This window comes from Mustela putorius, unplaced genomic scaffold (assembly GCF_011764305.1).
Source record: "Mustela putorius furo isolate JIRA1106 unplaced genomic scaffold, ASM1176430v1.1 tig00000275_pilon_pilon_pilon, whole genome shotgun sequence".
NCBI lineage: Eukaryota > Metazoa > Chordata > Mammalia > Carnivora > Mustelidae > Mustela > Mustela putorius.
The window spans coordinates 19,502,741-19,516,578 of record NW_025421341.1 but is presented as its reverse complement, the minus strand read 5'-3'; the positions used below and the strand labels follow the sequence as shown (position 1 = coordinate 19,516,578).

Sequence of the window (13,838 nt, the reverse complement as noted above, 5' to 3'; positions counted from 1 at the left end):
ACTTAAAAGAATTAATTAACTTTGCTTGGGGTGGGGGTAAACTGTTTCAATATATAACCTTAATTCATCTTTTTACCCACAGTGGTGTCTTGTACATTTATTTTCTGGTTTCCATTTTAAGAGCTTAAAGACAGTGCTTTCTGCTGTGCAGTGGCCGTGGACACATGCCGTCACACCACATTTTGTAAATGCAAAATAAAACTGGGGACTTGTAGGCAAAGCCCACTTGATATCCTGATTTCTCACCCCAACAAAAAAGGCACAGCCAGGACACATCCAAGGAGAGGGATCACCTCCCCACTCCTGTTACATGTATGCTTGAGTGATCATGTCACCATGGGTACTTGCTGGTCAAGGATAGGTCCTGTTAGAAGAGAGGCCTCTATAGTTGCTTGTCCGGAAGCAGCCATTTTACTGTTGAGCAGATTGAAACCTGCTGAGCCAGTGTCTTGCTGGGAAAAGGAGGACTTGGTCTTTCTTTGGTCTTTAAAGAATTTTTGAAGGAGTAGGTTTAGGGTGCTTCTCTGAATGTGGGAAGATGGGCAAGATGTCTCTGTCTAGTAGATGCAGCTTTTGCTTCTCTAAACTTAACATTTTCTTAGTTTCTTATCACTTCTTCTATTTTTCTCTCCCACTCCCATTTATTTTTCAGTCTCTATTTTCTCTTGCTCCTTCTTTACTCATGTTGATCTTTGTCATTCTCCCTTTGGTTTTTGGTGCTGTCCATATTCCTTAAAATTTTTATGAAGGCACTTTTCCCCTTTATTTTCAAAATGTGTTGATATTCAGTAGACTTCCTTACAGTATTTCAAGTCTAACTAAAAAGAAAAAAAAAATGTCGAGAAAAAGAAAAGTGAACCCGAGACTTTCTCAAACTTTCTAAAACTTCTGTTGAGAAAAGGGAAAATGTACAGGTCAGTTCTTATTTTTATCTGAACGGTTTTCCCATCCAAATAGTCAGCATAAGGAATGTAAAAAGATTTAGGGGAGTACAGTCATGGTCATGAATAATTCAAATATACATTAAGAATGCAGAACTTTTGGAGCAACCAGTGCATTTTATAGAGAATACTGGAAAAACACTAGGGAATGAAAACAAATATCACCTCTTCTTATCATTTTTACTAAGAGGACAAACTTAAAAAAAAAAAATCCCAATTATAAATCACAAAGTACCCTGGAACCATGATTCAGATCTTACTTCTAAAAAGAAGGTTAAATTGAACCACAGCAGTAAATAGAACTTCTTGCTTTTTCACTAGTATATTTTTATATCCATCCTTACATATCTTAAGTAAGTTTTTTTATAAATAACTACACCAAATTTACCGATTTTTAGTAATTCCAAAAAATATTCACATCCAGGCATCAGAACTGATTGCATTCTTGAAATACATACATTTATTTTAGGCAGGCACTTTAGGTATATCAGGTTTTCAAGAAAATGTGATTATCTCCATTTTGATAATCAACTAAACAGGCAGAGAATTTTTATAAAGTAGGTTACTAAAGGTCTAGTAATGTTTTCTTGCAAAAGCTGGTGTGATCACAATGTGTGGGGATTTCTGGCACCACAGTGCTATTATTACCACAGTGATGCATTCAGTACAATAAAGGATCTACTTAACTTTGTTATACATGCCTTTAACACCTGGTGCCACCTGTAATGACAGAAGCCACAGAACTTGGCATGGACTAGATACTCAATAAATGTGTGTTCTTTCCTTTTTCCTTGAATATATCTTACAAGTATTCAGTTTTGATAGTCTTCAAAATGCCATCTATAATTTAATATATAAAACTTACCTTTCTTTCAAGGTTGACAAATAAGCATACCTTTGTTTCAGTCCCTGAAGCATCTTTGGGCTCTTACCTGTTTGGGATCCATCCTCTTTTTAAAAAGGAAAAATAAAATATATATATATATATATATGTGTGTATATATATATACACACATATATATGCACATATATATGTACCTATGTATGCACATGTATCTATAATCTCATGATTACTTTCAATATTTAGCTCTAATGTTTTTTAAAAATAATTTCCTTTTTATAAGATTAAAGTAAAAATAACTATTTTAAACCTCATCTAGACCATTTTCTCTGAATAAAAATTTACCTTGTAGGAGATCCTACATATTCACTGGAGTATGGTGCGGTGAGTTCTTCCATTATAATCCTAGAAAGTAGATTAAAAATTTGAAAGTCCTTGGAGAGCCCTGGAATCTGCCAAATGATACACTGCTATAACTAACTGAAATTAATGTGGGTGAAGTTGTAGAGTTCTTGCTTTTTCTTCACTAGTGAAATTCTGAGAAAGTCATCCAACCTGGAGAAGGACAGTAATTTATCACTCCAGAGCACCAAAGTTCCAGAAAGAAGGCACACATCACCGGGTAAGCTATTCTCTTTTGTTGAGTTTAGAGGGGGCCTCTTGGAACAGCCAGCAAGGTGTAAGCTTTGAAAGGGTTATGCTTTTAACTTTTCAAACAGAGATGGAATGCCTAGAATATTCCCAAGAGATTTAAATGTTTCTTAAGGTTGCCTGAGTGTGGCAGTGCAATTACACAAGTTCTTGAGGATAATTGGAAATGAAGTTCTTACTAAAATACTTTCTAGGAGCAAAAGCTTAGATGGTACTAAATATGATGTTGAGAACTGCACACTTTGCCAGAATTGGCTAGGGACTCTAACAGTCTGCGATTAGATGATGCTGGGAAGGTTAGGAAGCCCAGCAATAAAAGGAAATTACCATTTGCAATGCTACAGATGGACCTAAGGGGTATAACATTAAGTGAAGTAAGTCAGAGAAAGACACATACCGTATGATTCCACTCTTATTTGTAATTGAAGAAAAAAAAAAATGAACAAACAAGGGAGAAAGTGAAACTAAAAAAACAGGCTCTTGAATACAACTGGTTGTTGCCAGAGGGGAGGTGAGTGGGGCGGGAGGGGTGAAATGGACGAAGGGGGTCACTCATCTTGATGAGCACTGAGTCATGTATAGAATTGTCGAATGGCCATGCTGCATACCCGAAACTAATATAACACTATATGTTAATTGTACTTCAGTTTTAAAAAGAGAAAAAATGTTACTGCATGAAATCTCAGATTTGCCCAAACTTTTCATTTTACAAATGAGGAATCTGAGGCCCAGCAAAGTTATATGCCCTGTCGAGGCTTATCCATCAGACCTGATTCTAGAGCAACAGCCAAACTGGGATTCTTTCTGCTGTCCTCCCCCTCATTGCTCAGTATCCCAGGCTCTCAGTGGGACTGTAACGCTTCCTTTACAGCTAGGTCAGGAGCCTTCACACTCCAGTGTGCAGAAACCTTCTGGCCGAGCTGCCTGAACCTTATACCAGATAATTCTGTTGCAGATGACCATGAGACACTCATTAGAAGCCATAAATTGGGAATAAACTCTCAAAACAGCAGGACAGTTTTACATTCATTTGACAAATACTTATTGGATGCCTGCTATTGTGTAAGCTCAGACCTATGTCCCGGGGATATTAGGGAATGAAACAAAGATTTCTCTGTGTTTGGAATGTGATTGGTGCTGTGGAGAAAAAGAAGTACTGTTAAAAAATGCCATGGGATATATAAGATTCTGTAACATTTTGTAAGTTGGTGTAGCCACTGTGGAAAACAGTACGGCGTTTCCTCAAGAAATTAAAAATAGGAATACTGCGTGATCCAGTATTTCTGCTACTGGATATTTACTCAAATAAAATGAAATAGTAATTGAAAAGATGTATGCACTCCTGTGTTTACTGCAGCATTATTTACAATAGTCAAGACGTGGGAGCAGCCCAAGTGTAAGTGTTCACTGATAGATAAATGGATAAAAATGTGGTCCACACACACAGATATACACACACTGGAATACTGTGCCACTTTAAAAAAAGGATGAGCTCTTGCCCTTTGCAACAGTGGGGATGGACCTAGAGGGTATTATGCTAAGTGAAATAAGCCAGACTGAGAGAGACAAATACCATAAGATTTCATTCATAAGTGGAATCTAAAACAAAACAAAACAAAACAAAAAATACCAAATGAATAAATAAACAAGAAGAATTAGACGTATAAATACAGAAAACAAACTGATGGTTACCAGAGGGAAGGAGGTGGGGGACAGGCAACATAGATGCAGGGATGTGGGAGATACAAGCTTCCATTTATGAAATAAATAAGTCACACAATAAAGGTCACAGAATAGGAAATAGGGAATAAAATCAATGATACCGTAACAGGGTTTTATGGTGACAGATGATAGCTACACTTGTGGTGAGCATAGCATAACAGAGAGAGAAGTCGAAAAGTTGAATTGCTGTTTTGTACACCTAAAGCCAGTGGAACATTGTATGTGAACTGTAGGCAACTAAAAACAAACAAACAAGAAACCATGACATCAAATAACATTCCAGTGCAAGTTGATGGACCAGATGACAAAAGTCCTGTGTTAATGTAATAGAAATACAGTAGTGAGTGGTTCTGAGGAACTAATGTTCTGTTGTGAATGATCTGAGGGTATTTGGCTGAGAAGCTTAAAGCACAGTAGAAATAAGATCATAGTGTTGTGGTCCAGTAAGCTTTGCTTTGCTCAGTAGCCACAGATGAGGTTTCTGCCCTGGCTGCTCATCTCACACATGCATTGCCTGATCTAGAGGAATTGGTTGGTAAATTCTCAGCCCCACAGGCACTGTAACATAACCTAGGCCCTCCTGATAATAGATCACCATATCTTTGGAAACAAAGATTCCTTGCTGTGAATGTAACAAAGTATCTCTGGCCAAAATTCATGAAAGGTAACATACTGGCTTAGTGACCATCCATGCTATAGGTATGAACATAATCTTCTAGCTAATGCTCCTAACCCAGAACACCCTGCCATATCATAAATAGTGCTCAATGAGGCTACTTTGAGAATTACTTAATTAGAATATACTGCAGTTTGGACTAATTGCCTCATCCCATTTATTTGATCTGAAATATCTTTCAGAAAACACTTTGGGGAGGAAAGAATTTATGATCTTAAGCAGATTTCAGCCTCCCAATTGAATAATTAAAAGAAAACCATTATCACCAGATGTGCATTGGCAGATCCTTTGAACAGATGTTAGATATGATGGATCTGTAGAGCTGGTAGAAGCACCTCGAATCCTCTAGGCCTGCACAGAAATGATTCACTTTATTAGGCAGTAATATTGGTGATGAAGTTTAATGACATAAACTGGAATGAAAGCAAATGACATCTAAAGTGATTGGAAAAAACCCAAGAGCAGACCAAAACCATCACAGTTTTATGTGAAGAGAAATAATGATGGAATTTGCCATTTTGCCAGCACAAAACTTTCATAGAAGTTGCATATTTGAGTATGTTCTTGCTGTGGGGGATGTCAGGGCACAAGTGATATTTATGGATTCTTACATGAATCTGCCCATTTTTGTATATCTGTTTAGAATGCTAATCTGTTCTTTCTTCTATTACAGCCCCAGTATTTCCCAGTCTGAGCTCTGTTTTGGAAAGTACTGGAACAGATACTTTCAATGGTAGTCAAGTCCTTGCCCGGATCCTTAGTTTGGAAAAGGTAATTTCACTCAGTTTTATAATGGACTGATAATAACTAGCAGTTGAACAAATGCCTCTGAGGTTAATACAAGCATCTCCCAAACAGGAAGAGATTTGGAACACCCCCCCTCACCCCCATCTGGAGTAATATCGCAGGAGGATTCTTTTGTCAGGAGCTCTTCCATCAAAAAGCTTAATTCTCAGACGTTCTGAATTCATTAAGATCTTGGACTTTTATTTATTTCCCTATTAAGTGCCTTAATCAAACTTGAGATTTTCCTCTAGTAAGAAATAAGGTAGCATTATATATAATCTTCTAATTTTCTGCAACAGAAGAAAAAAAGACGTATGACAGCAGACGAAGCTCTAATACTACACTTGGCTTCCTCATCCATACTGATAATACCTTTAGAAAATTTGAGCTATGGGAAGTATCTCCCCAAAGTAGTAAAATCCTTCTCTTTAGCATGGTTTGGAGAGCTTACTTACAGATCCTTCTTATATTCAGATTCCAGATTACAAAAAAAAAAAAGAAGGTAATAATTTCTATCAGAGGCATAAACTGGCAGCCTGTGAGCTAAATGTGTGTGTGTGTGTGTGTGTGTGTGTGCAGGGATATTAGGAAATTAAGTTGAACGCCTTTGGGCAGAATGGGTTCCCTTCAGTTGAACACAGTCCCTACTTCTCCTTACTGTCTTTCATTCAGCCAGATTCCTACATTGATTTGGCTGGCCTTTGCTTTATGTGCTCTTCAGAAATTAAAAGAGATTATTTTTCAACATTTGCTAATAGACTTCTCTCTCTTTCACTCTCTGTCTCTCTTTGTCATGCACACATGCACACTTATGCATTTTAAATAATGTATTCATGTTTTATGCAGTAGACATTTCTTCCATCTGGATGGAACATAGGATATAGGACATAGATTTGACTTTTATTCATATTCTAGTGATCATAACCTCTGCAGCTTAGTATGACTCTGTTAGTTAACCTTTGAATTAACATTCTGTATAAGTGAGGCATCTCAGTAAACACGTTTATGTAAATAAGCCAAAGGACAATGCAAAAAGGGATTCCAAGAAAGGCATTATTACCCATCAAGGCAATTCTGCCAGTGCTGGCTGAAATAGAAGACTTTCCCATTCAATTTAGTCTAGATGTTGAAAGTCTGGTTCTAACAAGAATAATATTTGAAATACCTAAAGCATAGGAAGGCCCCAATATGCTCAATTAATTCCAATTTAAAGGCTCCCTAAATCTGACCAGTATGTAAACGGGAGGAAGTTACTTTATTCCATTCTATTTCTTCCATATTAGTTCCTAGAAGCACAAAGTCTTCATTGAATCAGTTAAATACTTTAATATCTAGAGTAACAACACTATTCTCAAAAATACTGTTTCACTGTATTGAAACCCCTGAGTTCTCTTTCTCATACAGAATAAAATTTCAGAATTTTGTGAAGCAGCACAGAGTCATATATCCAGTGGAGATAAGTCAAAAATGAATTTTCTATGTATAGATACATATTTTTAGAGTAGTTGGAGCAGGGAAGGGTTGTAAAAATTAGGATGACATATTGATGCCTGTGTCAGCAATCTCTCTGATTCCTCTTTCTTTCTCTTTACTGCTTTTTGCAACCCTTGCAAAAATGAGTAGAGAAATCATTTTGGAGTGAGTTTATGTGTAATGTTAAGAAAGAGATATGGATGAATGACTGGAAGACTTGGCACTTATAGTATATCCTAGAATAAGTGGATCCTGTCTTGTTCCATTCACTGAGAAGTTGCATCATGGGATGGCGAAGTATAGCTTTTGTGACATAATATTAAAGGGGAAGATAAAGTTAATTGGCTCTCACCTCACAGGGTTATAAGAATTAATTGTTAGAAAGCACCCATTAAATGTTATAACTAACTATAATTGGCTCTGTAAATACCTAAACAACTTAAAATGGTGAATGTGATCACTATTATACGTGAAATTGGTGCTGTGTCTGTGACTGGTCTGTCCTGTGAAGTAAGTATATGGAGGATTTAGGATTCCATTATGAAAATGCTTTTCAATTATTGCTGTTGTTAATTATATACTTTTATGTGTTTCCATATACACATTTTCTTTTTTTCTTCATATGCATAATTCCTAAGTAAACTATTTGCTTTATAAATGAAACATAAGTCATGTTGGTCCACTTCTCTAAAAATAACACCGTGGGTCTTGGATGTCAATGCTCCTCCTCTCTCGAAGTCCAGAGATTGCAGCCAGTTTCCCGATGAAGGGTCACAGTTAGGACACCCAAGTTTGCTGCTAAATGCCCAGGAAAAACTATGGTTTTTAAGTTTGAAGATTTTTGTCAGAAAAGATCTGGTGTTTTATTTTATTTTATTTTATTATTATTATTTTTTTTATTATACATGAATGTTAAATAGTATATAGACAGGTTTTTCTTTTTTTTTGCTTGTATTAGCAAAATAATGTGTACCAAAAACCTTCGTTCTGGGTCATTTTAATAACCTTGTAGAAAATTGCAAATTAACTTGACTTCAGTGTTCTTTTGAGTCACATACAACTCTTCTCCTGCCTTTTAAATTAAATCTGTGTTTTTAAAGCCTTTGCTACCGAAGTGACTTAATATTTATCCACATTATTTTCCTTTTAATTTAAAATTGTTGTAATAAAATATTGTCATGGTAAAAAAAAAAAAAAAAGAAAAGATCTGGTGAATTTAGTTTCTCTGGTCGGAGACAGGAAATTAGTTCAGTTAAACAAATCATGTATGAATAATTTAAAACATAACAATGACAAGAATTACCACATTCATACATTTTCTTGCAACTTTTCATAAATAAACCAAATGTATTTTAGTGTTATTTTAATAGTAGCTATAATGCGGGGCCTTAAAATGGCTATTGTGAAGGCAAGTCAGTTTCCTTGAAGTGAAGACTATTTTATATCTATATTTATTAACGTTATTATTTCACTCTTCTCACACATATTTTTAGCTGTTAGAGCAAAATTCAACTTCAGAAGACATACGAAAAGAACTGTGTGAGAGCTATCCAGATTATACTGCTCATTACATCTTCTCTTGGACAACTCTAGGGAAAAACGTTTTTAACAAATTTTGCCTATCCAATATGACCTTTCTAGAGTCTTCTCTCCATGAACTAACAAACCAATTCTCTCAGGTAAGTGTAAATATTTTAATTTGATCAAGACCTCTTAAGCAATGAAAGGAAATGTATTGCTTTCATTCTTAGATCCACAAAGTGATTCAACTTGAGTCAAAGAGTAAGTCCATAGCCCAGATGGGCTGGATAATACTGACTGGAATATGTGCTCACTCTTGGCATGCACTCCTTACAGAGATTCACACACAGTATCTAATTCTAAGTCATGTCTGCTTTCCATTTAAAGGTGCAGGATTGAAATGATTACAATGTTGAAACAAAAATATTGCATTATGGTTATTGTAGACACATTTTTGTAGATGGTTTTGTTCTATGGTGAATGAAGATTGTTTCCTCTGTCATATTTAAGTAAGATTACTCAGGCTATAATGTAAGTTTAATAATTTAACTATTAGAGCCATTAACTCTTAGAAATGAGAATAATGGGTTATCTTCTTAATTTTTCTCACTAACATCATACCTACTTTGAAAAGCTGATTTTTGATGAAACAATATATCCCTCTCCTCAAAACATTGCACATTAGGGACAAGGACTTTATACTGTAAAGTAGTAATGACTACTTCTGTATGCTATTCTTAAACTATGGTATGCAAAGAAGTTATCCATAGTCTTCATTTAATGAAATCCCACATACAATGTACAATCACAAAAATACTCAGAATTTTCTTTAAATTTTATAAACAGGACTAAATGAAAGATATCTACTTCTGATACTTTACTCCTGATTCTCTGAATTTTACTGTAATTCATTCAGTACAGAATGCTTGAATTACCTTTAGTAATCTGAGCTTTCTAAATGAACCTGATTAGAGACACTGTTATAATAACCCCTGTTAAACACAGAGCACTTAAAATGCTTTCTAAACAAATTCAGTCATGTAGGGTAGAATGTTTGCTTAAGAATACATTGTTCAAAATCACGTTCTTGGCATGAAAGAACTTGAATTACAACTGAACAAAAGCCTGACTTTACCAGTATGAATGACTTTATTAAGAAAATTACTTTGGGTGGGAATATAATGAAGAAATACTTTACTTGTTCACTGGATCCCGTGATACAGAGCAGGAGCAGAAGTCACAGTTTTTATTTGTTTGCTTATAATACAAGATGTGATTATTACATAGGTTCACTCACTATAAATCATTTATTGTAACTAACGTTCCTGGTGTGGCAACAGAACTTTGAAAGTATTTTCTTCCATTAAGTATGTGTGTATGTGTAATTATAGTAGCAAATATATATAGATTTAAAGGTTCTGAAACCAAATAATAAATAATATTAAGTCTACTAATAGATACAGATAAGATTTGTCTGTAAATCCTAAACCTGATCCTAGGGAAAAACAAAAACATGACCCAGAAGCAAATTTCATTTTAAGAAATTAATTTTAATTTCCAAAATGTAATTTAATATATTTTGTATAAATACAGCTCTGTTAACCAAAATTGAACTATGCCAATTTCTGGAGGTATAAGAAAAAACCCAGTTATGTTTAAGGATATTAGAAATGGTTGTAACTTTTCCAAGTAAAGAATGACTTCGAACTATTTGACAATCAGAATTATGTGAAAGTCTACATTTTTAATGCCTTTAAAAACAGTGAGCTGAACTCCCATTTTGCCCTGTTTGTCATTTTGTAAGATATCAAGTGATCCCAACAGCCAGAAGACAGTATTTCAGGAAATGGTCAAAGTGCTGTCCTTCTTCTCACAAGTCCAAGAGCAGCCCACTGTCTGGCAGCTTCTTTCTAGCTTTCCAAATGTGTTCCAGAATGGCACAACACTAAGCAGTCTACTTGGTGTTCTTAGAAATGCAAACAGGTAAGAAAATATAAGAATCGAGTGGGACAAGTAAGTCTTTTCTTTTTTAATGTTACCTGTGAGGATCACTGGGAGGTAAGTAATTTAAACATGGAGCCAATAATCGTCGAGTGCCTTACTACAGATTTTAATAATGAAAATGAAGGTATTAGTTAAGCAAAGAGAAAACACACACTGCAGTCATCAGTCATCAGTCATGTTACCCAAGAACATTGAGGAACTGAGAAGGCACATTAGTCTTAACAAATCTATAGTCAGTTGTTATTGCAGACCTGAGAAAAGGTGTATAACAGGAACAGGTGTAGAGTAGAACATTGGCTCAGGCTCCTTCAGGGACAGGCAGAACTCTGCCTTTAGCATTTCAACTGCCCAAGAGTAAACTGTCCCATTGGGTTTTAGTTGATACCATCCAATATAAAACAACTTGTTGGTTGGAATTTTCAACTGAGCCACCTCAATGGGGTTGGTTCCCCTCATGTGCAGCCAATCTTTAAATGATCTTTCTAAACCTGCATATTGGGTTGGGTTTATTTGAACATATATGACAGAAGATTTGAAACTATCTTTGCAGGAGAAACCCTTTTAGAGGCTACTTGCCTTATAAAAGAGTTCAGACTAGAGCCAGTGTTTAGAATTTAATGGACTCGTACTTAGTTTTTGACTTTGACGTCTGTCTGGCTGATTTGGAAATGTGCATTAAAAACAACAAAAGCAACACTAGATCAACAGCTGTCGATTATTGCATGTCTGCTACATTCCAGACACTTAACTGAGCCCTTTACAGATATACCACATTAAATCCTACAACTAAACTATTATTCAGTTTGTAAATGAGGTGACAGAGGGTCATGGAAATTAAATATTTGCTGATTATACAGCAAGGAGGACTTAAACCTGGGTTTTCTAACTCCAGAATCCAGGCTACCTCTTTACTACGTCAGTAGGAACACAATGTATTCCCTCTCTAATGTCTGAGGTACCAGAAGAGAGTGTTCTCACATTCTTTGGAAAGCGTCCAAGAGCTTATGTTTGTTCAAAGACCTTATAATAAGACCTTATGTTGGTACATTAATCTCATTCGATCCCACAACAATGCTTTGAAATTGAGGCAACAGATATCCCCATTTTGTAGAAGAGGAAACAAACCCTTTCAAATTACTGTCCCAAGATTTGAGAACTAGTAAGTGGCAAAGGCAGGAAGGACCTGAGGGATGACAAGTCCTGTGCTCTTTCCACAATAGCCCATCATAACTAAATTACAGAAGGAGGAAGATGTAGGGCGTCGGTTCTCTGTACTGGTCCGCATTTTAGCAGTTAGGGTAATTTTCACCCAGAATTTTGGCACTTCATCCTCTTGCTCTTATTTATATTCTGTCTTAATAAGCAAACAGGAAAATCAATTAAAGGAGAAGGAGAATCATTTGAATCCTGTAGCATAGCAATAAAAAAGAGTCAAAGTAATAATCTGACCACAGTAAGATAGCACTACACACTCACTAAAATGGGTACAGTTTTAAAAGATGGACAACCCCAACTGTTCAGAAAAATGTAGAACAAATAGAACTCTTTGGAAAACAGTATGATAGCTTCTAATGAAGTTAACAATAGGCCCATATGATACAGCATTCTACTCCTGGATATATACCTAAGAAAATGGAACCGTATGCCCACATGGAGATTGCTGTGCTATGTTCACAGCAGATATCTGTAATAGCTAAAAATCAGGGGGAAAGAACAAATAGCCATAAATAGAAATACAAAAGAATTATAGTTTATTTATACATTGGAATTCTGCTCAACAAGAAAAACAAACAGATTACCAAGTCACATATAATGTGAATAAATATTATGACTACTATGCCGGCAGAAGAATCCAGACAACACCCCCCACCCCCCCAAAAAAGAAAACCTACTGGATGTATAGCTATTATTCCATTTATATGAAGTTCTCAAATTCATATAATTAATTTATACTGTTACAAATTAAATCAGTGGATCCCAAGACAATTGGTGGGAGCATAAGGAAATATTTTGGGGATTATTGAAGTGCTTTGTATCTTATTAGCATGGTGGCTACATGACTGTATACATTTGTTAAAACTCACTGAATTATCACCTAAAATAGGTGCATATTATTGTGTGTGAATTATACGTCAATGAAATTTAAGAATCAAGAAATAAAAAACAAAAATCCCACTAAATAATATTTCATAGAAGGTAGAAGATCCAAAAATACTTCAGGATTAAAAATAAATACATAAATAGAATACTCTAGTCATTGTTTTAGTGACGTAAATTATTTAGGATGAGCATTTTACTTTGGTTATTTTAATTATCTTAGAATTTAAAATAAAATTGTTGCATATCATAGCATTATGCAATAGAGCATCTGTCTGGTAATGATTACAAATGTTGTAAACCGGTCTACACAATAATGAAAAAGAAGACAGAAATACCTGAAAGAAATAATTTCAAATTATTTTCAAATTATGACATTTGGGGCATGTGGGTGGCTCAGATCATGATCTCAGGATTGTGAGATTGAACCCTGTGTAGGGCCCCAGGCTGGAGCCTGCTTGGGATTCTCTCTCCCCTGCCCCTTCCCATCCCTGGAGAGAAAAAAAAAAAAGTGGTAAATGACATTGAACTTTAAACAACTCTTTTTTTAAGTGGTCAATATTTAATTTAGGTTTTTATTGCTAATTTATACATGTTTTCTTTTTAATATGGTAGCCCTTGGCTATCTAATATGGCCTTCTAATATGATAACTGCATGTGAATTTTGACTAAAATGCTGAATTTTTAACTTTGGGGATAAAAATATATGTTTATAAAAAATAAAAAATTAAAAAAAAAAAAATTAAATTGTAAACATTGACATTTGATTCAATTAATGGTTAACCTTCTCGTGTGTTTGGAACAGTGTTAGTATATGAACCTACTTTTTCATCTGTCACTATAATGAAATCTAAATACATATTAAATTTTTTTTTAAAGATATATATATTTTTTTAGAGAGAACGAGCAGGGGTAAGGGAAGAGGGAGAGAAATCCTCAAGCATACTCCCCACTGAGCTCAGAGCCTGACTGGGGGCTGAGTCCTAGGACCCTGAGATCATGACCTGAACCAAAATCAAGAGTCAGCTGCTTAATCAGCTGAGCCACCCATACTTCCTGAGATTAAATATTTTCCATGAAAATTTGGATCTGAATTGAGATGTTCCATAAATACAAAATTCATAAT

At 35.2% G+C, this 13,838-nt stretch overlaps 1 protein-coding gene across 1 annotated transcript in view; it reads left to right on the top strand.

The window, feature by feature from the left end:
- ABCA12 (ATP binding cassette subfamily A member 12) overlaps window positions 1-13,838 on the top strand; it is a 168,928-nt gene that overhangs the window by 60,963 nt on the left and 94,127 nt on the right. The window contains exons 4-7 of the mRNA XM_004767004.3: window positions 2,313-2,404; window positions 5,505-5,602; window positions 8,584-8,769; window positions 10,416-10,594. Coding sequence (XP_004767061.1) covers window positions 2,313-2,404; window positions 5,505-5,602; window positions 8,584-8,769; window positions 10,416-10,594 — 555 coding nt within the window. The remainder of the gene's footprint in view (window positions 1-2,312; window positions 2,405-5,504; window positions 5,603-8,583; window positions 8,770-10,415; window positions 10,595-13,838) is intronic.